Source organism: Anomalospiza imberbis, chromosome 18 (genome assembly GCF_031753505.1).
Source record: "Anomalospiza imberbis isolate Cuckoo-Finch-1a 21T00152 chromosome 18, ASM3175350v1, whole genome shotgun sequence".
Lineage (NCBI taxonomy): Eukaryota > Metazoa > Chordata > Aves > Passeriformes > Viduidae > Anomalospiza > Anomalospiza imberbis.
Genome location: NC_089698.1, coordinates 5,466,406 through 5,488,554, shown reverse-complemented (window position 1 = coordinate 5,488,554; position 22,149 = coordinate 5,466,406). Strand labels below are relative to the sequence as shown.

General features: G+C 42.7%; 3 protein-coding genes across 6 annotated transcripts in view; 2 read left to right on the top strand and 1 right to left on the bottom strand.

Moving 5' to 3' along the window:
• Window positions 1-44: 44 nt before the first annotated feature.
• Window positions 45-3,811, bottom strand: HSCB (HscB mitochondrial iron-sulfur cluster cochaperone). 2 transcript variants are annotated; one of them, XM_068208705.1, is made up of 6 exons: window positions 3,582-3,810; window positions 3,419-3,515; window positions 2,937-3,026; window positions 2,314-2,458; window positions 1,393-1,440; window positions 45-202 (listed from the first exon to the last, which is right to left on the bottom strand). In XM_068208705.1, exons 1-6 carry the CDS (start codon window positions 3,779-3,781, stop codon window positions 111-113), a joined length of 672 nt encoding a protein of 223 aa, XP_068064806.1. In that variant the 5' UTR covers window positions 3,782-3,810; the 3' UTR covers window positions 45-110. The 2 variants fall into 2 exon arrangements, with proteins under 2 accessions (XP_068064806.1, XP_068064807.1); XM_068208706.1 differs by lacking the exon at window positions 2,937-3,026 and having other exon boundaries at window positions 3,582-3,811.
• Window positions 3,812-5,210: 1,399 nt separating this feature from the next.
• Window positions 5,211-16,442, top strand: CHEK2 (checkpoint kinase 2). Of its 2 annotated transcripts, XM_068208692.1 has the most exons (15): window positions 5,211-5,496; window positions 6,013-6,137; window positions 6,393-6,540; window positions 7,282-7,372; window positions 8,344-8,452; window positions 9,478-9,531; window positions 10,082-10,143; window positions 10,617-10,716; window positions 11,180-11,266; window positions 12,008-12,171; window positions 12,382-12,497; window positions 13,837-13,922; window positions 15,249-15,329; window positions 15,908-15,999; window positions 16,305-16,442. In XM_068208692.1, exons 1-15 carry the CDS (start codon window positions 5,250-5,252, stop codon window positions 16,339-16,341), a joined length of 1,599 nt encoding a protein of 532 aa, XP_068064793.1. In that variant the 5' UTR covers window positions 5,211-5,249; the 3' UTR covers window positions 16,342-16,442. The 2 variants fall into 2 exon arrangements, 1 of the variants encoding a protein (XP_068064793.1); XR_011004952.1 differs by lacking the exon at window positions 16,305-16,442 and having other exon boundaries at window positions 12,382-12,513; window positions 15,908-15,963.
• A 1,748-nt stretch (window positions 16,443-18,190) lies between these two features.
• The window catches only part of TTC28 (tetratricopeptide repeat domain 28), a 110,203-nt gene continuing 106,244 nt past the window's right edge, over window positions 18,191-22,149 (top strand). For both annotated transcript variants that reach the window (XM_068208690.1, XM_068208689.1), the window contains exon 1: window positions 18,191-18,333. In XM_068208690.1, coding sequence (XP_068064791.1) covers window positions 18,250-18,333 — 84 coding nt within the window. In that variant the 5' untranslated portion in view covers window positions 18,191-18,249. The remainder of the gene's footprint in view (window positions 18,334-22,149) is intronic.

The window sequence follows — 22,149 nt, the reverse complement described above, 5'->3', positions numbered from 1 at the left end:
AAAGCTTTTAATGGAAGTATAGGAAACAAACACCCTTGATCTGATTTTGGTAACAAAACCATCTGTTTAATTGAAAATAATACTAACTCGTAATAGCTAAGAAGGCAACATCAGGAAGGGATCTTCTTGGCCTTTAGTTTATCCTCTAAGTTTGCAAAATACTTCATTTTTGCTAGCAGCTTCTTGGCTTCTTGAAGATCATCTGAAATGAAATCAAACATTACTGGTTTACAGAGGGAGAGGTGAATTTGCATTTTCTAAACAATCTCAAGATTTCAGTGACAGCACCTGTTTTAGTACCAAGAGTTGTGACCTGCAATGACTCAGACACTATTACATAATATTATATAAATTATATAAATGCCATGCTGCCTGTTGTTTTAACCTCTGATGGTCTGGGAACATCTCAACTCAAATGTTCCACAAAACACATAACAATAAACAATTTGGAAAAGAAATGTGAATGAATACCCTTTAATGACTCCTGTAAAGTGGCTGCAGGATTGATCTACCCACTTGGCAAGACAAATGTTTTTGTTTAAAAGGTGTATAAATAGACCAACTGAGTAACTGAAAAATGCAAATGAGGAGGAGTCTGGTCTGGACAGTGCCAATTCTAAAACTGATATTGAAACAATTTCTTCTCAGTTAAAGGGGAGGGTGGTTTATGACCTACAGACAAAGGCAACGCAGGCCTTCTCATGGCACAGAGTAACAGAATGTAACTCCTCACAGGCAGGCCCAGCCAGCACCACTTTGATATTTATAGTTACACACACCCACCCCTGACAAAAGCGCAGCGTTCTGGATCTGGCACAGAACCACAAAGGTTTCTTCCCAGCTTCAGAAGCTCGGGAATGGTTCAAGCTTGCGCCTATCCACTGCTGTAGAATAAAGTTATGTTGATTATTGCACAGGAAGTTCTCAAAACCTTATGCTGAACAGGCCTTTACTTGCCACACAGCTGCTATGGCTTTCACTGCAAAGAACAGCACTCACTGCTCTACTGCAGCTCCAGGACTGCAGAACAACATCTCCCAAATTCAAGTGTGAAACCTCAGGATATGTCTAGGATGAAGTCTGTCCTTCCCAGTACTCTGGGAGACACACAAACAATTTTTTAGCATCTACATTCCCACTCAAAGTGATTATTTAGATGCAAGATGAATGGAACTTTTGTACTGGACTTTGCTTTTAATGTGAGCTCCTGAATTTCCCAAATCAGCAGGAATGTCAGTTTAGAAGTACTTATTCTAAATACCTAACAAAGAACCCTTGTTAATGCAGTATTTCTATTCCATTGCTCAGGAACTATTTGCCAGTAAGAGACTGTGGAGCTTTAAGCATTTGAAAGGTATGTATGGCAGCTAAAAACTTCATAAAATCAGGTACCTCTTTCAAAAGCTGCAGTCACCTCTCTGGTCAGTTCTTCTTGTTTAACTGCAAAACAAATTATTTCATTTACTTTTTTTTTATACTTAGGGTATTTGATACCGCTGTATTCTGACTGCCTGTGGTGACAAAGTTCATTCTTAGTTTCAGCCTTTGGCAGCCAAGCAAATTTTTCATTATACTGCTGTCAGTGTTGTTTTAATAATAATTTCAAACATGTATTTCTTTATTTAAACAGGTATACTGACAGCAATTCCAATGCACATCAATGGTCACTAATTTCCCAGAAATCTAAGTTATTTTTGGTGTGTCAGTTTGCTCCTGCTACAGTTAATTTTCTCCTGTGTTACTCAGTTTTTATTCTAGCTATTGTAGTTGCTTTGAGCACATAGCTGTTATGGCAAATAATTAATATATCAGTAAACCAAATGTTTTTGGTATCACCAACAATATAAAAAGAAAGTTACTTGTGTAAGGAGAATAACCACTTAATATAATGGCTGCCAGATGAAGAAGGTGAAAGAACTACAATGCCTTTATAAATAACATTATTTAGTGTGGTTAGACAAGCATTTTGTTCAGTTTCATTCTGATAGGTTTTTTCTTTGGAACAACTGACTAACCTGATGAAGGTTGAGTAAATTCCTTTTTATTGTTTATATATATTTATTTTGACATCAGAATAGTTCTGTTATACAAATGTTCTCAATTCAGATGTGATGTTTAGGTGCATAAGTAGGTAAAGACAACACTGGAAAACAAGGGAACAGGGCAGAAGCTCTTGCAGTGAGTCAATTCCTGACTAACAGAAATTGAAGACATTACAAGAAATATACCAAAACATTTTAAAGCTCTCAGACTCTTGTATTACACAAGACTCAGTATATTAGTTCTGTACAAACTCCTCAAGTCATAACCTACCTTTAATTAAAGTTTCAATTTCTTCAAGGTTATCCTTGTTTTTCAGCTCTGCTAATTTCTCATTAATTTCCATGATTTCCATAAGGAACGCTGAGTCTGCATCACAGTCTGTCTCTTGTGCTGGCTCCACTCCACTCAGCTCCAGCTGGCAGAGGAAATGGGAAATTGAAAATAAATATTCCCACATCTATTTCAATGGGAATTATTTTCTTTAAAATTAAGTCTCTTAGTGGGGCATACTCAGATTCATATTCGATAAATCTACAGTTCATAGTCAGTCTGAAAATTAACTCCAAACATAGGCTGACCATAAAAATCAGCAGTTACCCAAAGCCAAAAAAAACATAAAAAAGGCTGCCATGGGCCAGACTGAAATTCTGAATGAGCAGCCACGGCCAAACACCACGTGTGATGTGAAAGACAAATTACTGCAAGATGAGTAGCAAATGAGATGATACGCTGAATAAATTTTGGACAAACTTGGTTCTGGTCTCCCTTCAATCTCTGGTGATCCTCTTCAGAGCAATGCAAATTAGCACATTAAGGACTGAATCGAGGGTGCCATCCCTACCAGCCCCCAGGGTTAGTTACAGGAACATTGCAATACCTAAGGGAGACCTTACTAGATAGAGGCCTCGGCTCAGAGGGTTCAGCAGGGTCTGGTAGGCCTTGTTGATCAGGGAAGAGTGCTGCTCAGAGTAGTACTGCTCTTTCTGCAAACGGATGGCAAATCATTGGAAGCTAATAACATGTGGCAAAATACACTTTGTTACATGCGGAACAGCAGCGTCCCCACACCAGTCCGTGTGAGAAACGGAGAAGGCGCTGTGGACCCGGGAACCGTGGCACTGCGCTCAGCTAAGGCCTGACGAACCGCAGCGGCCCCTCATCGTCCGCCTCCACCGCAAATCCACGGCAGAGTCTCTTCTGAGCACCGAAACACAAACACAGGCGCATCCCCTCACACTCCCCAAGCGGGAGAGAGGTGGGGACTCGGCACTGCGACCCCGCCACGCAGCCGAAGGCTAAAGGCGAGCTCCTCCGGCGGTCACCGAGCCCCGCGGGCCCTTCCCGGCCCGGCTCCCCCGCCCGGCCCGGGGCTCACCGGCGGCCTCTGGCCGAAGCGGTCGGGGTGCACGGCGCGCTGCAGGCTCCGGAACCGCCGCTGCAGCTGCCCCGGGTCGATGCGGAAGGAGCGGTCGCTGCAGGACACAGGGCGGGTGAGACCCGCGGCCGGCCGGGCTCGCGGCCGCCCCGCCCACACTCACCAGTCCATCAGGCGGAAGAGGTCAGGCCGCGGCGCCGGCGGCTGCAAAGCCCGGCAGCCGGGGCAGAAGCGGAGCGGCCCATCGCTGCCGGGGAGCGCAGCGCCGCAGCTCCAGCACGGCGGCCCCGGGGCGCGGCCCGGCGCGGCCCCGCGGAGCGCCCGGCGCGCCCACCCGAGCCGCGCCCGCAGCGCCGCCCGCATCGCGCCCCGCTCCCGGCGGCCCCCGCGCGCGCCGCCCGCTCATTGGCTGCGCTCGGGGCGCGCGCACGGCGGCCCCGGCCCGACGGCGCGAGCCCCGGGAGCCCCTGAGCCGTGAGTTCGGGTCCCGCTCCGGCCCTTCCCCGCTCCCTCCCCTGCCCTCCTCTCCTCCTCCTCTCCTCCTCCTCTCCTCCTCTCCTCCTCCTCTCCTCCTCTCCTCCTCTCCTCCTCTCCTCCTGCTCTCCTCCTCCTCTCCTCCTCTCCTCCTCCGGCCCGGCGCCGCCGCAGGCTGCTCCCCGCCGCTTCTCCGGGGCGGCCGCGCGGTGCCGCCGGGCACGCGGCCGCAGTGCTCAGTGGGGACGGCGGGGCCGCTGCTGCCGGTGTCGGTCTGGGGCAGCAGCGCTCCGGCGGGCAGGGCCGCACGCTGCGAGGCGGCCGCTGGGGCCCGGCCCCGCCGTCTGAGCGTTTAGAGGCAGGTTCAGGTTGGATACGAGAGAAAGCTCCTGTATGGAAAGGGCTGCACAGGTCAGAGGTGGGGTCAGCATCCCTAGAGGGGTCCCCCAGCCCTGTGGGACCAGGGGACAGGGCCACTGGCGGCATTGGCAGTGCCGGGGAAGCGCTTGGACTCGGTGGCCTCTGTCTTTTCCAGCCCGAATGGTTCCGTGATTCTGTTCTGCCTGCGGGAGGAGCCCTGGGCCTCGCCTGTGTTTGTAAACACCTGTAACAAACGGGACGTGGTGGGGAACTTGGGAGCCGTCGTGGCTTTATGGCTCGTAATGAAATGTAGCAAAGTATACATGAAACTGTATGGCAAGGAGCGAAAAGCCCCATCTACAGGTGCTGAGGTTGGAAGGCTCGTGAGCACTGCTGTGTAGGAGGAAGCTGGCTGCAGGGGGGCCTGGGGCAGCACTGAAGTGGAGAAGGAGGCACCACAGGCTATGAATTTCCTTTCTTGCCGCTGGCTGTGCCGGCAGCTGCCAGGGCCGTGGTGAGTGTGTGAGTCTGGCAAGGTTTTGTACAGTTACTGTGTACAAGTGTGATCAATCTCTCGGGCACTTTCAAGCAAACCTATGTCATTTTACAGTTCTTATTCCTTTCAGTTGTCTCTCTGTGCTGGGGACCAGCCGCGGTCCCTTGCTCCGTGCGGGGATGCTGTCAGAGCACAGCCCATGCCTGTGTGACCCCGTGGGAGCGCTGAAGTCCTCGGTAGCAATCCGGGAATGAGGGTTAGTTCTGCTTCTCTAGAACCAGCAGAGGCCGCTCCACGTTGTCTTTTAAAAGGAAAACCATCCTGCTTTGCACAGTTCCTGGGAATTTACGTATAACCCAGACATGAACGCTTTGGTTGGAAGTTTTACTTCTTTGAGGCTGAGAATGGACTTGGACATTATTAGTACAGTGTGTGAGTGTTTGCCAGTTTTACTTTGCTGTAGTAATTGCGGTTTTTTTTAACATTCTCTTTGAAGCCAACATGTCTCGAGAGACTGGAAGTGAAGCACGGCAGTCTCAGAGTGCCCAGCAGACACAGAGTGGTACCAGTTCTTCCAGTGGGTCACAGAGCACTAGTCAGTCTTCCTTAAGTTCTGGAACTCTCAGTTCCTTGGACACTGTTCCCACTCAGGAGCTTCCGTCCATCCCTGAGGACCAGGAAACTGAAGAGCTGGTTCCTCAGCCTTGGGGTCGACTCTTTGCACTTGGAAAAGGTTTCAGCAATTGTGGTATGTGCATACTGTAATAAATCTCTTGGTTTCTTTGTAGGATCTCAGAAAAGTTCTGGGCAGCTTGCTGAAGAGCAGTGTCTTTTCATTTTCAAGTTAGGTACAAGCAAATTTAGGTATGGAATTTTTTGCTATAATGTTTTATTCCACACTACATCCCAGTGTTTACACTGGGTTCTCAGATACACAGCTTCCATAGACTTCCTGGAATTCTGGGGTGTTCATATTCTTTGTTACATGCTTCATTTAAAAAAAATATATAATTAATTTTATTTAGTTATATGTCTCCATATGGTTGACGTTGAACTGAAGAATACCACTGCTAAAGAGGGTAAAATTAGTAATGGATTTGACAAGGTGTGGTGCTTTGTATGAGTTAAGACAGACTTGTTTCTATGGGAAGAATTGTGTCTCTTATCCTATTTATTACCATTTGGAATCATTCTGTAGTGCCGTACTTGTTAACTTCCTGCAACATTGTCTTCTCTCTCTGCTGTACCTTCCCCTCCTCTGCAGACTGTGTGAATGAGGAATACTGGTTTGGGAGGGACAAAAGCTGTGATTACAGTTTTTCTAAGCTGGGATTGTCTGAGACTGGCTTCTACCAAAACTATAGCAAGAAGCACTTCCGAATTTTCAGGGTAAGTGCTAAAAATGTTAATTCTTCTATTTTGGCATAATTCAAAAAGAGACTTTGGGGCAGAGATCCTAAAGAAATCAAAGTCTCTTCAGGGTTGACTCCTTTAACCTTTTGGCAATGCTCCATTCATATGGTTTATGAAACCAACTCAGTCTCATTTCTTGAGTCAACAATAGTAAATTTCTGGTGTATCGTGTCTTTATTGTAAAATCATTTGTTCTTTACTGTCATCTTCCCCATTTTTTTTCTCTTTGAGGAAATGGGTCCAAAAAATTCCTTTGTTGCCTACATTGAAGACCATAGTGCAAATGGGACATTTGTTAATAGAGAGCTCGTGGGAAGAGGGAGGAGGCTTCCACTGACACACAACTCTGAAATTGCGTTGTCTGTACAGACCAATAAGGGTAAAATGTGCTTTAATTTAAGTAGATTTTTCATGTATTGACCAAGAGGGTGTTTCTGCATTGATTTGAGTATGTTTCTTGGGAGCCGAGCTGTTTCGTGAGCACATTTCATTAAGAGGTGTTTTAGTTCTCACATAAAAATTATCCATGTCAACCCTAGAAAAAAAACTGAAAAAGAAAACTTAAAGAAATATGCATCAGGTAGCACCTTACTAGAGTATAAACTTTTATAGGTTTTTTCCTGGTTTTGAAACCCTTTTGGGCTTCAGTAGCTGTGCATATGATGGTGGGAACAGGGGAAACTATTCAAGAAAAGTTGAGTAAAACCCCCTTGATACCTAACCAGATGCTACATAATAAATAGAAAATCCTCTTAAAAATAAACAGGGCTGGGTTTTCGTTTCTTTGTCTTTGATTTTCCACTAAGATGCTGTCTTCTTGATTGTTACTTCTCTTTGATTTTTGCTGGGACATTGAAATTTTTGCTCCTTTTGTCTTTAAATGTAATTAATTAGTTGAAGACTGTTGTGAATTTAGTCCCAAAATGTAATTTTTCAGCAATAAGATTACCTTGCTAACCCATAGCTGGCATAATTTATAGCATATATTTAGTTTTTCCTCTAGCAGGCAGTATTTTCTCAGTTATATTGTTGATTATAAAAGCTCACAAAACATAGCTGTTTGTTATAATAAAAATTTTAAACCTAATAATAGGAAAATGATCTCCACTTGTCTTCCCAGTGTTTGTATTTTCTGATCTTACGGTGGATGATCAGATGACATTTCCTAAAGAATTCAGAGAGAAATATATCATGTCAAAGACTTTGGGAAGGTAAGCATCCTTCTTCCTCAGTAGAAAGGGTTAACTTCATTAACAGTCTCTTGTGCTGGAATTTTTACCAGTATTAACTGAGCTGCTGTTTTAAACAAAAAAAGGAAAACAATGAATGATAACACGTGAATGAATATGTTCTTTACAACAATTTAAACAGGAATTTTGGCTTTGTCTCTCCACTTGATTTGCGGTTTGCAACCTACCAACAATTGCAAAATCCAGGTTTTGTTTTGGTTGGGTTTTTTTTTCTGTAGAAGAGAATGAAGTCTGGAAATTCTCAATGCGTTTTTAAAGTTTGTATATTAATTTACTCAGTTGTTGTAAGTAGAAGGAAGAGCTTTATGTCAGAATACAACTTACTACAATATCACTATTGAGGCCTTCAGATGAAAAGGAAAAAAACTACCCAGAAAAAAGGAGAGAGAAGCTATTTTAAATAGGGGCTATTTTTTTCTCTTTTGGAAACAGTTGGTCAGTGAAGAATCTGGAGGTGCATAATTAAGTAGAAACAAATCCGTGTGGAAAACAGAAGAATTTCTTTCTGGAATATAATTGCTATTTAGTAAAAATACAAGTATTGTCATATCTGTTCCTCAGACTTGTGCAGTCCAGTGTTTAGAGAACTTTTCCTACGTTCTCTTCTCCTAAATGCCTTTGCATGAAGGAAATGCTGTCAGAGCTTGTCCTTCCCATCTGCCAGTACTTCTGGTACAAATAGAGTAACTGCTTTGCATATTTACTCCTGCAGTTTTGCATGAATGGCCCTTGGCAACACTTGTGTTTAAATAGACTTTCTGACTCTTGAATGTTTTCTGAGAAGTACTGTACACTTTCTAACAGTTGAGTACTTCCTCAGAAGAGGCAATGTGCCTTATTTAGAAAGTTAGAAAGCAGCCAGCTCCAAATTATGCTTTCATTTGCCTGCACTTGTTACACAGATTTTTGACAGAGCTGTGCTCTTGTTTTAGTGGTGCCTGTGGAGAAGTCAAACTGGCATTTGAGAAGAGCACCTGTAGCAAAGTTGCAGTGAAAATCATCAATAAACGGAAGTTTGTGGCAAGTGGCCTGAGTGATGAAGTAAGTGTTTTTGTTTGTCTGTCTGTCTTGGCCACCTTGCAGCAGTCTTGGAATATCTGGTAACTTCTCTGACTCCTCAGCTATCTTCAAATGAGGATTTTATTACTTAATGTCTTCAGTATTCAATTGAAAAATGCTTTTTCATCTTGTATGATGTACAGAATTCTTGTTTTTATTCCTTGACCACATTCCATTAGGTTCATCATTTAGGACTGTTAATGGGATGTGTACAGGGGGTGGTGTGGAGTCTTGCAGGGTTTGGTTTATGTCCTAAAATACATCAGATAGACACATCATAAGCAGCACAGTCTTGACCAAAAATGTACCAACTAAGCTAATTTTGTTGAATGCTGCATCATAATACATTTTAGGAAAATTGCATGAAGCCTTTTGGGAAGGTCTAATGGCAGAAGCCAGAATTTGGAGAAGTACAAAGACAACTGGCTCAAGATGCTGTTGTGAATTATAATTACTAATTCATGCCATTCTACAAAACACACACAGGGGTATACCTGGAATGTTGTGTGTGGGTTGTGTGTTCCAAGATGATTGATTTGGATTGGAAGAAGTGCAAAAAAATCCCTGCTGAGCTGATTTCCTTAGCTGAGCCTAAGCTACGGGTTAGAGAATCTGTTTATGTTATCTTGCAAAATAGGAGAGAGTAGCATGTAATTTTAGGTTGGCCCATCTGCAAAGCATCTTGGAGGGAGAAAAGCTGTTTACATACAAGTATATGAGCAAAAAGATTTTTTTTTAACTTGGAAATTATTTGGTGATTTCTAACCTGCAATGAAATTACATGTCTGGAGCAATATCTTGCTCCAGATAGTGACAGCACTGTGTTTATTTAATTCACTGAAGGTATCTGATCATTTTATGGAAAAAAAAAAAAAATGATGTTATGGTCACTTACAGTAGCAAAAGGCATGAAATGATGTCTTTTCTGGTACTGTTTCTTATTTCTCATATGTGTTATTCCAGAACAGCACTGTCTTACACAATATGGTATTTGATTCTTTTAATAGAACCCAGCTTTAAATATCAATACAGAAATTGAAATTTTGAAGAAAATAGATCATGTGAGTGTTACTGTACATTTTTTTTTTTTTTTGCTCCCTCCTGTATGAACTTGTTTAATTTACTGACCTTAGTGTAGTAAAGAAAGAGCAATTTTATCCATTCAGAAATGTGTTAATGGAGATATGTAATTTCCCTTGTGAATTATTGAATGGATCTTTTTTCTTCTTTTAAGTGTATTATATCCTAGCAGATTTGAGATTTTAAAGCTTTGGATAACTGAGATATAAATTTGAGAAGAAACATCACAGAAGTTTTAACTGAGCTGCTGTTGCAGAAATTTTTATTTGATGCAAGTTTTTGTAAATGCTGCAAAATAACTAAATGCGAAGACTAGTTTTCACTGGGAATTTCTTGAATTTGTATCCCCTCTTTCTTCTGCATGTAAAATAGATAAAATATTGAGGGTGTGATCTGGGGTGCTTGCAAGTCACTTGTGTTCAGTGTTAGTTTATGTGACCTGGTTTGAAATACTGAAATAAGAACTTTAGGATTAATTTTTACAAATTATTCTATTTTCTGTGTCTCTGTTTGTGTTCCCTTTTCTGTTAGCCTTGCTTAATCAAGATTAAAAATTTCTTTGAAGCAGAAGATTACTACATTGTTTTGGAACTGTAAGTAACCTGTTTGAAAGTAAATGCATAAAATGAAATGTTTTTTTCATAGCCACAATGAACTGTGGGAGTTTTGCTTTTTTTATTTTGCTTTCCTTTTGCTGGCCTCCACTTTCCTTTGTAAGATTAGGAGCTAGGATAACCAGGAGAAATCATCCTTCTATGCTTTGTAGGCACTCAGGGCCTGGACATTGTTTGCTCTGCTGCTGTTGTGGATTGCTGCTAATTTTTTTTAATTTTTGAGCTTGTAAGAGGGGGCTGATCAAAAATAATGTAACAACTCCCAGTGAAGACTCAAGAGACTGATCTTAACTCAGCCATGCATGTGCTGTGTTTAGGATGTTGCTCACTCATTTCAGAAATATATTCTTCCTCTGTAGCCAGAGTAGCCATATGTTTTGGTCTTAGTCTTGTCTAATGAGATGAATCTTTTGAAAGTTATATGCTGGCTTGTTAACCTGCATCTGTTTTAGGATGGAAGGAGGAGAATTGTATGACAGAGTGTCAAGGCCAATCAAGATGAAAGAAGATATCTGCAAGTTGTACTTTTATCAGATGCTGCTAGCTGTAAAGGTACATAACCATGAATTCTACAAAAAAAAAAGTCAATAAGATGAGTTTTTCTGTCACTTGTCATTGCTGAAACCCATGCAAGCAGTCAGCACTGCGTTCTTAACAAGTTGGTTTAACAAGAGAGACAGAAAAGCAGAATTCCTACAAAGGTGACACAGAACCTGGGTCTGCACACTGTGCTTGCCTGAGATTTGACATTTGAAACATAATATTTCTAAAGTGCTTTTTTGTTTCTTTGTGATGGTGTTTTGGTGTGGGTTTTTTTGTTTTGTTTTGTTTACATTTTTGCTTTGTTTTTTTAAGAGAGGTCCCATGTTAGGGAGCTTTACTTTAAATGTTTGCCCTCTTCTTATACAGCCATTTCAGTTATCCTACCATTGCCATGAGAAAAAATGGAAAGCTTACATTTAAAAACAATAATAATAATCTGTTTTTCCTTAATTGCCCATCTGTATGTATTTAGTATCTTCATGACAATGGAATTATACACAGAGATCTAAAGCCAGAAAATGTGCTACTTTCATCTTCTGAAGAGACATGTCTTGTAAAGGTAAGGAAACTTACATTTCTTGTTAATGGAGAACTTTGGGAATGTTCCTTCACATTCTTCTTGATATTTCATTAAACACAGCCAAAAAGATATTATGGAATTAGTCATACAAACCATGAAGTAACTTAAAACATAGACTTTTTTTTCCATAATTGTAATTTTACTTTTATTGATATTTCTACCCATACACTACATATGTATTTTCAAATGTCAATGATTTTTTTCCCCAGTAAAATCTAAATTCTTGAATTACAGACAGCATTCCCCCAAATGTCCAGGCTGTATGGTGACAGGGATTTTTCTGTTGTTTCGGTTTTTGGTTTTTTTTGGGGGGGGAATGAGGGTTGTGGATTTTCTTTTGTATTGTTTTTATTTTCCCCCAGAGAAAGCATTGACTATATTTGCATTTCAGCATAAAATAAGCATGCTGAAATGCTTATTTTTCAAGTAAACTCTTCTAATAGGCTACAATACCTTTATTCTGTAGTTGTCCATTTATATCCAAATCTTGGAGTATATTTTGCTATTGTAAAGTGTGATCCTTTGTCATATTTCTCCCTCTTCCTCCTCTCCCATTCTCACTTAATAATGTTTGGGGTGACTTCTATTCATAGTCATGTACTGGAACTGGCTTGGAAGGAAGAAACTTAATGCTACCTCCTGATGTATGTCTGCAATATGATGTGTTCTAGTACAGTCCATCCTCATATGTAATGTGGTGTTACCATTTTTAAATACAAGATTACAGATTTTGGACAATCCAAGATTCTTGGAGAAGCTTCTCTTATGAAAACTTTATGTGGTACTCCCATGTATCTTGCTCCTGAGGTTCTAAATTCACTTGGGACTGCTGGATACAGCCGAGCTGTGGACTGCTGGAGTTTAGGAGTTATTCTTTTTGTATGGTAAGATATTGTGTAGATGTACCTTCACTGGGCAGTCTTTGACATACATGGCTTGAGACTTGGCAACTTCAGTGTCTATATGAGGAAGTGAAAGTTTAAAACTCTACACGTATAAAAACACTACGATAGATGCCTTAAAATGTGTGATTTCGGTGTTTTATTTGCTATGACAAATTCTGTGCTATTTAACTTCTTTTTTTTTTAATACAGCTTGTGTGGATATCCACCATTCAATGAGCAAAATACTCAACTCTCTCTGAAGGATCAAATCACTCGTGGAAAATACACCTTCATTGCAAAAGAATGGAAGCACGTGTCAGACATGGGTATGACTCCAGCACAGTGGGTAGAAAAATATCTACCTCCTTTCTTGTAGTTTTTGTTTTCCTTTATCCTCCTTTCAGCTGCGTGGCACATTGTGTGTTAATATGTTTAGTTTTTAAACTAATATATTAAAAATATTTTTTGAAGTTCATAGTTAAAGCATTAGAATGAACACATACTTTATTATTGAAGAGATTTCTTTGTAGTATTTAGCATAATTAACCACAAAAGTATAGAGTTTGTGGGCACATACATCTATTTCTCCTCTTTTCACTTTTTCTTCTGACTTTATCAAGCTGGTCCACAGACTTTGCCTAAAGATTCTTCAAGTGTTGAACCAAAAATACCAGGAATATAAGGAATACGAGTTAGAATTCCAAAAAACAAACGTTCCAAGAGGGTCCTTTCATGGTGCTAGTCTTTGAGCTGAAAGTGTCAGTCACATTTGAGGAATCATCTGTTATGTTTGGTCCACTGTAAGTGAAGTAGTCTGTGAAACTTGAGTTTTTGCATAGCAAACTAAAATGGTAATTACTGTCTGTGTGCTTTTAGTTTCTCAGGACATTTTATATGCACAAAATAATTGTAGTATTTACCTTGGACAGTTCTTTGTATGTGCAGAGGAGTTTCTAATAAATGATGTGGTCATCCTTTGTCTAATAAACTTATCAAATATAACTCCTTCCTGAATAGTTTGCAGCTTATTCAATAATAAATCAGGCATTCATGAGACTGTACAATCTTAACATAATTTCCATAGTCCTACTGGTATGTATTCAGAATAATCTGATCAAATGAAAAGTAAATCTTGCTGAAATTCCTTTATGGGAGATTTGGAGCAATAAAATATGACAAAAATGGCATATTTTTCACAGTGTCTACTAAGCAGCTTCCTAAGAAAATGAAAGTTTATGTTGAGCATACATGTGTATATCCTGTCTCTTCTCTCCCACTTTTCCAGATGGATAATCTGCTTTCCAAGACACTGTAAACCAGGATAAATTAAGCTGTCTTTGCTTTTCCACAGTAATACTGAAGCTTTTAGGGAAATGCTGAGCCTCCTGTGCATGCTCAGAACGTAAACTGTGTATATGCTAAATATATCTGTGGGTAATTCTGGTATACTGAGAAGTGTTGAGTCGTGTGCATGTGAAGGAAAGATGCTTGCAGTCTGCAGCCCTTCCCATGAATAGCACAAAGAAAAGTGATCTGCCCAGCCTGCACTTTTGTGCATTGCTCTGAAGGGTATAAGGCACATTGTCACACGTAGTTTTGGTGTAGGCATATTTCAGCTAATGAATGTATTGATCACATGCCAACCAGCTCGTTTTATTATCTTAGCTCTGGATCTCGTGAAGAAGCTGTTAGTAGTGGATCCAAGCAAACGTCTTACAACAGAGGAGGCCTTAGAGCATCCTTGGCTTCAGGTAGGAATTGAGTTTTAAGTGAAAGCTGAGTTGTTTGAAGGATAACTTGTTTATGTCTTGTGTTTTCAAAGATTTAGTCCCCATAGAAAGACTGCAAAAGCAGCAAGGAGTGTCCTGAATACCTTCTTTTAATACAATAAGCAGCTTCTGTGTCCTTTGTGAGACACCTCTTCCCAGAACTCATTCACATGTGAGATCAAGATGTGTTTTTTAGAGCCCAGGTCTGACTGTGGTTCTGCTAGGATGGACCTCTCCTTCTGAGCATTGTAACAGAGCCCCAGTTCCTCAGATCTTTGTGTGGGCAGGCAGTGCAGTTTACTTCTGGCAAGCATCCAATACTAGTTTGTTTTTCCTCTGCTGTGCAGGAATAAGTGTCCCTGGTTTGGGTACCCTCTGAATAGGAAGTGATGGTTTCCCTGCCTCCTGTTACAGTCTAATTAGGTTTGAGAGGAATAGTCTTTAGGTTGTCTTTTCTTAATTTTGGCAGAGGTGCCCACTGAACCTATGAGCTTTCTTGAATATTTTTGCTTGAAGAGGCTGAAAAATATCACCCAGCCTACATCTGAGCCATGCAACAGGTTCTGTTTATTCACACCAAGCACAAGGCTATTCCTGTTCCCCCACTGGGAACAGGAGAATTTCAGATGCTTTGGTAAAGAGCATAAGAAACGGGGGAGAAGCAAGGGAATATCCCTCAGTGCTCAACAGCTGATAGTGTTCTGAGACAAAAAACATGGGTGGATTACTCTTTAAAGTGATTAACTTGTCTTGATTATGCTCCTGGGCATCAGGAAACATTTCCTGGCATTCATGGGGTTTACTTTGCTGTAGTTTTGCATGTAACACCTACAGTGAGTTAATCAAGATATAGATTCTTACATTTGAATTACAAATCTGAGCAGAAAAAGTTACTCAAAAACCATGCAACATTGATTTTAAAAATTGCTAGTATGCATAAGGGGAAGGGGAAATAGATGACTGATTTGTAGCCACAATCAAATCAGGTTACACTGGAAAAGAATTACAAGTCAAAATTCTGTATAAAATTAAATGGATATTCAGGTCAAAGCCTTTTTGTAGCACTTAAGAATAGTTAAATAAAAAAGGAGATACTGCAGTACTCCATTGCTTAGGAAAAGGACCCTCTCCACTGCCTTCACCTAAAAAAAACTCAGTTAAAACAGCTGAAATCCTTAGGACCTCAATGATCTTTATTTCTAATTGTCTCTAGCACTGAATGTCCCATTCACTTCTCTTTGAGTTTCTCAATCTTTGCTTTTCCCTTAAATAGTCTATATACTACTTAGATGCTGGGTTTTTTTGCAGGATGAGGATATGAAAACTACATTTGAACAGCTACTTGCTCAGACACGTACCAGTATGAACCCACCAGAAACATCACACATGGTATGTGCAGTAGATATTTGAAGAGGAAAATTTGATGCACAGAGAAAGTAGATTTTGAAGTAATCTTTAATAAGAAAATCAGTTAATTTTGAGACTTTAGAGAAATGTACCCTTGGGCTGTATGTGGCAGCCTGCTGGTTAGTTCTGTTTCCTGAAGAGCAGCAATGGATTTCCATGCTTTGTCAACACTTTGTTTAAATGTATAGAAACACTTGCCTAGGCTTTAAAGGATCATTCCTATATTTAGAATAAAACTTTTGAATGTATTTTTTAAAATATGGATTCAAGTCACTAATGTTTAGTATTCAAGTAAAAATTCTCATGCTGGTGCAAGGTTAGGACAGCATTGTGCCATTCATCACCAGATGCTAATTAGGAAAATTGTGAACATTAGCTGTTTCAAGATGGGAGCAATCTCTTATATAAGAACCATCAAATATATTTAGATAAATCTTGGGAGAGAAGCATGGGTTAGTTTTTGGTCACACTGTCCAACCCCTGTAGTTCTGGAGCAAGCAGGAAGTCAGGTTCTGCCTTACCTGGTTTCCTGGAGCCATCCCCCTGTGTTTTTCTTCCAGCCAACCACAACGAGAAAGCGTCCCCATGAAAATGAGGAAGACAATGGCTCTGCTAAGCGTGCTGTTCCTTCTACCTCGTATCAGAAAATGAGGTGAAAAGGAAGAGAAAATGACTTTGTTAATGACAGCTTTTTTATGGAGAGCAGACTTTTTTATTAAGAAAAATCTTAATAATGGAATAAACTGTTGAAGATGTATCATTTTCAAATAAAAATAACTTTGTAAGATTGAAGTGACTGCTGTGCATGCATGAGAACCTGCACAGTCATGTTCTAGTCCCTCCAGCTGTCTGCCTCAAGGAAAATATCAGAAACACTCCTGAACTAAGTTACTAACAATTTTTTAGGCTAGCTTCATCCCCACCTACATTCTCTGTTTCTTCTTTTCCAATTTCTAGGTTAGGCATGGAAATAATGCTTAGTCCTAACAGATGAAAAAGGAACACTAAACTTGCTGAGCTTTTGCCTGAGACACAGCATTACCTGACACGATGCTGCCCACAGACTTCTGAGGACACTTAGACTATTCAGTTCAGGTGTAAAACTTCTGATGGACCTTGAGGTGCTCTGGTAAATGCTGGACTGGCAGAATCCCAGCCTCGTGCACTGGGATGGGGCTGATTGGCTTCCAAAGCAACAATTACCATCTGCATGGTGTTTTAACGTGTGTGCACCATGTTTATTTCCCAGAGGAGGGATGATAACAAGAGATGAAATGAAGATGTATAAATTCCTGTCAGGGAGGAGCTAGGAACTGAACTGAGAGAGAAAAACTTGTCTGTTAGGTGAAAAATTTGAACTGTGTGCCTCTTACTAAAGGATTATTAATTTCATTACTGATTGAAAGAACAGTTTAGTAACTGTTGTCTAACATGCACCTTCTGGTTAAAGGTATCTACTCAAAGTTGATTTGTAAAGAATAAAACCTAATGCATTATGGAATAAACCCATGTCAGGTAGAAATTAAGATATTAATGAGTCACATTTCCTGTATCTGCCCATTGCAGAGCTCTTGTGTACTTTGATATATCTGATATTAACAAATTTTAATGATAAAATGCTGATTCCTATACAATGATACCTTTATTAATGGATTGAATGGAGAAACATCCATGGGCATCTGGGTGGAAACAATGCCACTGGTTCCAGTCCATTCCAGATACACTGGGCTGATGGAACAAAGATGTGCCTGTCTTCAGCGATGTGCCCTTTGGTGCAAATCTCTCACTGGCACATCCTCAGGGAGTTCTGGTGCTTACTGTAGCTCTTCTGAAGTAGAAGGGAACACTCAGCTGCCATTTGCTATATATAAAAGTCACAGGATGCAGTGTGTTTGGGCCAGATTTGTGTCCTGGTATACTGCAAAAGCTGATACCTTTAGGCTTTGGTTACCAGTTAACTTTTTTAAAAGACCTGCATCACTGCTGATGAGAAGGTAATTCCCTAGCTCCTACTTACACTGTCAGTTTGTTTTTAGATAGAAATAGGAAACTTCTGTAATTTATTCCTCCACCTTTTTTACATCCCACAGTTGTTAGATAATCAGTAACTGCTTTGCTTGGGTCCTTTGCCTGGGTCCTGACTAACACCTGCTTTCCAATGATGCCCTAAATTTGATCTCACTCATTCGATGGCAAACCTTTGGGCTGCTGGCCATGTGTTCATCATTTGATTGCAGAAAGCTTTCTGAAGTTTCAGACTCAGTTTTTTCTACGGAAGAGTAAGTTTCACTACAGTGAAGTGGCATCCAATTTTCACACAGATAAGAAATTATTTCTTTACCACTTATGATCCGCAGCACAAGTGTCTTCAGCATAATCCATTTTGTTCATTTCAAGAGGCAGAATGGGTCACAGCAGTTGGAAGACTTGGGTTTACCAAAGTGCTGAGGCTCGCTGTGCCTGGCCAGTGCGGTGTCATTGGTGGCCAGCATCACCACCTGCGGTGCCATGTGGGCCCCGCTTACTCTCGAGCTCAGGCTGCCGCTGCTTCTGGCCGACGGTTCCCCACCCGTATGGCGACAGAGCGACCCCGGAGCCGTATCCTCCGTGATGCGGAGAGGCGAGCGCTGCTCTTGCCGGAGCCCGCGGAGGTGCGGCCGAGCCGCTGCCCCGGGCCGGGGGAGCGCGGGCGGCAGCCGCAGGACGTCCGGCGCGGGCCCGGCGCCGTCGGGCGGGGGTGCCCGGGGTCCGGGCGGAGCCCAGCCCCGGGGCGGGGCCGGGGCACTGCGGGTCCCACTCAGCCGGGCCCGGAACGTGGCGCCGGGGGCCGGAGTGGGATCGGCCTGGCGGGGGCGGCGGCGGCCCCGGCCCCCGCAGGAGAAGGAGGAGGAGGAGGAGCGCGATGGAGCAACAGGCGCCGCCGCCCCCGGCGGGGGCCGTGGCGGTGGGCCGGGCTCGGCGGGAGCAGGACGCGGAGCCTCCCCGGGTGGGTTGACGCCGGACGGGCAGCGCTGGAGCGGTCGGGGAGGCGGGAAGGAGCCGCCGGGCCGGGCCGGACACGGGCGGCGGGGGGAAGCTGCGGGGCGCGGGCTGGCGGCTGTCCCGGCACGGAGCGGGAGGGGGCTCGGCGGGGGCGCAGGCCCGGTGGCCCGAGGCGCGGTGAGGGGCCGGGCGGCGGTGGGGCAGCTCCTGGCGGGGCTCCGGGAACGCCAGGCCGAGCGCTCGGCTCCCGTCGCCCTGGGCACCTTGGGGTGCCGCCAGTGACCCCGCTGCCTGGGAGCCCCGAGCCCAGCGGGGCGGGCGGGGGTCCCGCCGCAGTCCCGGCCGGGTCCTGCGCCGTGCGGAGCGGCGGCGGGCCCGGGCCTGGCCCCGGAGCGGCGAGTGTGTGCCCCGAACACCGCCGGCCGCCGCTAGCTGGAGCGGGACCCTCGCGAGCAGAGAGCTCGGATGTCGGCATGGGCATTGTGCTCGCTCTGGCGCCCCCGTAAACAAACTCGAATCTCGTTAAAATCTGCCAAGTTTGAAGGTAAGCGTGTCAGGTGTACTTGGCAGCACTGCGGAGCTCCTTCCCCTGCTTCAGCGGTGCAGAAAGTCGTTATGAACTTGGTTATAAGAGCTTTGTTAGTGGCAGAACTTAGAACCTGGAGACTGGATTCGGTCGGCGCGCCTGGGGTGACAGCAGATGTCACCACCGTGGCTCTGGCCGTGCGCTGAGCGCAGGTTGGCGATCCGCGGTGCGCCGTGTTAGCCCGGCCAGCGGCTTGCGCTCCCGTCGCTTGGTGGTGTAGCCATAGGGATGCCCCTGGCTGTCGCCAGTGAACAGAGTTGACATCCAGAGAGCTGGGTGCCTATGCCTTCTTGTCCTTCTTCCCCTTCTGGAGTTGCTCGTCATTACAGTGTCTTAACTTTTTCTTGGAGGCTTTCACAGTCTTAGAGAATATCTCTCCTGCGCTTTCTTCTGGTGTGAAACAAGAGCTCTTCAGGTGCTAATGGAGCCCTTTATAGGCTCTTTGAAACGGGTATGTGGCAAATGGATAAATTCCTAAATGGATGAGTGGATGTGCCTTTAGTGGTGCCCTACCAGGTATTCCTCGAGCGAGGTTACTGTTCATGCCTGGCTTTTGCTGAATTACTGGTCCATCACTCCCTTGTTGCCCTGTCTCCCTCTGGCTCACAGACAGATCAGAGGGAAAAGTCTGTTTCCTCATTGATAGTTTGTGATTTAATTTTATACATCTATATATGTATGTATATATATATATGTATATATAGTTATTGTTATCAATAACTAGCTTAAAATTATGTATGAAACAAAAAGTACTGTTGAAATTTAACTATGGATTGCATAGTTGTTATTACAATTTTTAGCAGCATGTAGCATGCCTTAAATTAGGGTGGATCTAACTGCTGTAATAAGTGCAGATCTGTCCAAGCTCACAGAAGCTCGCAACTTCTTTGCATTTTTAAAAAAATTCTTCAAGTAAAACCATTTTCTATAGAAAATTTTGTTTTTAATAAGCTCCAGTTAAGAAAAAAATCTGTTTCCTTCCTGTTGGTAAGTTCATATCACCCTGCGGTGGCTTAAACCTCCAGTTTTGGTGGTCTTTCATTTCTTTCCACACTATTTCTGTTGAAATTCTGCTCTCTTCAGGGGCAGGTTGCATGTGGTGTGCAGGGTTTCGTATCTCTTCAGGAGTGTGGTGCAGCCTGGCTGAAGTGTTGGCTGCTGGGAGGTTTCAGGGACAGACTTCATGTGCTTTATTTGTTCTTGGGCTCTTCTTGAAGCCAATTTCTATTGCAGAAAAACAGTAATACCCCAGAATATGGAGAAAAACCATAAAACCATTTTACAGATTAAAATAGAAGTTGTGTAGAGGTTGTCATAGAAAGGGAAGCTCAGTTACAGATTTAAGCTGATTTTGGAAACCTATATTTAGCCTAAGTTACTGTCACTCTTTTTTTTCAGAATCCATTGGGAATGCCAATTTTTCTCCTTGCCTCTTTTTGTTTTTTTCCTCTTCCTAATACTTCAATAAATATCTTGAGCTATTTAGATAATTTAAAATATAAAAATTATACATACCACATTTACAGTATCTTTTTTGAAAAGTTATAAAGAAATTTTTTTGAAGTTGTCTTAACAACTATGGACTTGCCACCCAAGACATCATCAAATCAAATTAATTATTTGCATTCTATAGAATTAAATAAGAGGAATTACATACAAACCAAAAAGCTCTGGGTTGTACCATTGGTGTTTTGATAAAACATTTACTTTTGTACCACATTGTTTTCTTTAGTCCTCTTGGAGCAGAATGTGGATTTGCTGTTATCTCTTCTCACTTGTCTTACTGGAGCTCACTGGGAATCTGTTTCCTCTGGGTTTCTGGACAGCAGTATGCTGTTCAGACACATTTTTCAGTGTGTATGGGCACTTCTTCTATTTGATAAATGTTTTGTAGAGAGGACTAAGTTTAACAAGCTTGATCAGTGAGGACAAAAATTCTTGTAATATAAGTTTTGCTGTATATTCAAGTTCCTGTTTGCTTGGGGGTGGTTGGGAGTTCATTTCATCTTGAAAAAGACCAAGGAAGGTTGTGTGTATTTTAACACTCCGCTTGCATGGCCAGCAGGGTTGAATCCTGAGCACCTTCTCCCAGAGGTGCCTTTCTCACCGGTGAAGGAAATTTGTTGCTGAGTCTGATCTGAAGCAGATCTTGTGGAAGCTTCTGTGTGACATGACAGTAAGAGCTGATTTCTGCTGTCTTATGCTGGTTTGGAGAAGTAATGTTGAGAAGCTCGTGCCATCTTCTACTTGATGAGAAATAAATGAGCTTCTAACTCAGATTTTCTGACTAGATCCTGTTCTACACTTCATTAGAACCTTATTTGTTCTGCTGCACTAAGAAACGTCTTCTTTAGCATTGGTTTAGTACATGCAAGCACCTTCTGTAGCAAAATGTTAGGCAGCCCAAATACGTGCATTACCATCACCTTCCACTGTGTTAACAGGAGAGGAGCAGTGGTGACTGGAGAGGGGATGACTTTCTAATGAGTACTTTTGGTGACTTGGTACCATAATCATAATCTTTTTTTATTTGTGGTTTGAGTGCCAGAGTGACTCAGATTTACTGTTTCAGGGTTTTTCCTTTTACCTCATGATGTTTTACTGCCTTACGTAGTTCTCATGATAGCAGGAATTAAACAGTAACATATTCCACAAATTACCATCATAGTTTCCTTTTTTTTTTCATGAGATTGTTTAGCGTCACAGGATATTAGAGGCAGAAACCACTTCACTTGGACCGAGAGGATGTGTCCTCATGGATTCTCCTTGTTGTTGCAGACTCACAGTATGATTCTGGAAGGATCATTAACAACTTTGTGTGTGCATTTGTTTGTGCATAATAAACTGCCAGAAAAGACAGCTGTTGTTGGACTGGTGCTCCTCGAGGTTGTGCTGGGTGCTTTGGGGCCCCACTGCTGATGGCTCAGTAGCTCTTGGTGGTCCTGGGCATGCAGCTGCAGCTGGCTGAGCAGCAGAGTCCCTGTGGTCAGGCAGAGAGGGGTGGGTGAGATGCCTCTGCTGCCCCTGAGCTCTCCAGGGTGGGGCTGGCTGTGCTTCACACCAGGCCAGGCCTCCTGCTGAAGGCAGTTATGGCCACAGCTGGTGAGGAATCTATTTCGTGAAATATTTATCTTCTGAATAACTTAAGTTCATGGCTGGTTGTGGTACTGCTTGTGGAAGCTGCAGTCATTCACTCTGAATGTGATAAAAGCATGGGAAATACATGACATTTGG

Bases quoted from the DNA above. Each gene is read 5' to 3' on its own strand.
- HSCB (XM_068208705.1), bottom strand. From the start codon at position 3,781: ATGCGGGCGGCGCTGCGGGCGCGGCTCGGGTGGGCGCGCCGGGCGCTC. The intron at 3,516-3,581 runs GTGAGTGTGGGC...TGTGTCCTGCAG, and splicing joins CTCTTCCGCCTGATGGACTG to CGACCGCTCCTTCCGCATCG. The intron at 203-1,392 runs GTACCTGATTTT...ATTTCATTTCAG, and splicing joins GACTGCAGCTTTTGAAAGAG to ATGATCTTCAAGAAGCCAAG.
- CHEK2 (XM_068208692.1), top strand. From the start codon at position 5,250: ATGTCTCGAGAGACTGGAAGTGAAGCACGGCAGTCTCAGAGTGCCCAG. The intron at 7,373-8,343 runs GTAAGCATCCTT...CTCTTGTTTTAG, and splicing joins ATGTCAAAGACTTTGGGAAG to TGGTGCCTGTGGAGAAGTCA. The intron at 10,144-10,616 runs GTAAGTAACCTG...CATCTGTTTTAG, and splicing joins TACTACATTGTTTTGGAACT to GATGGAAGGAGGAGAATTGT.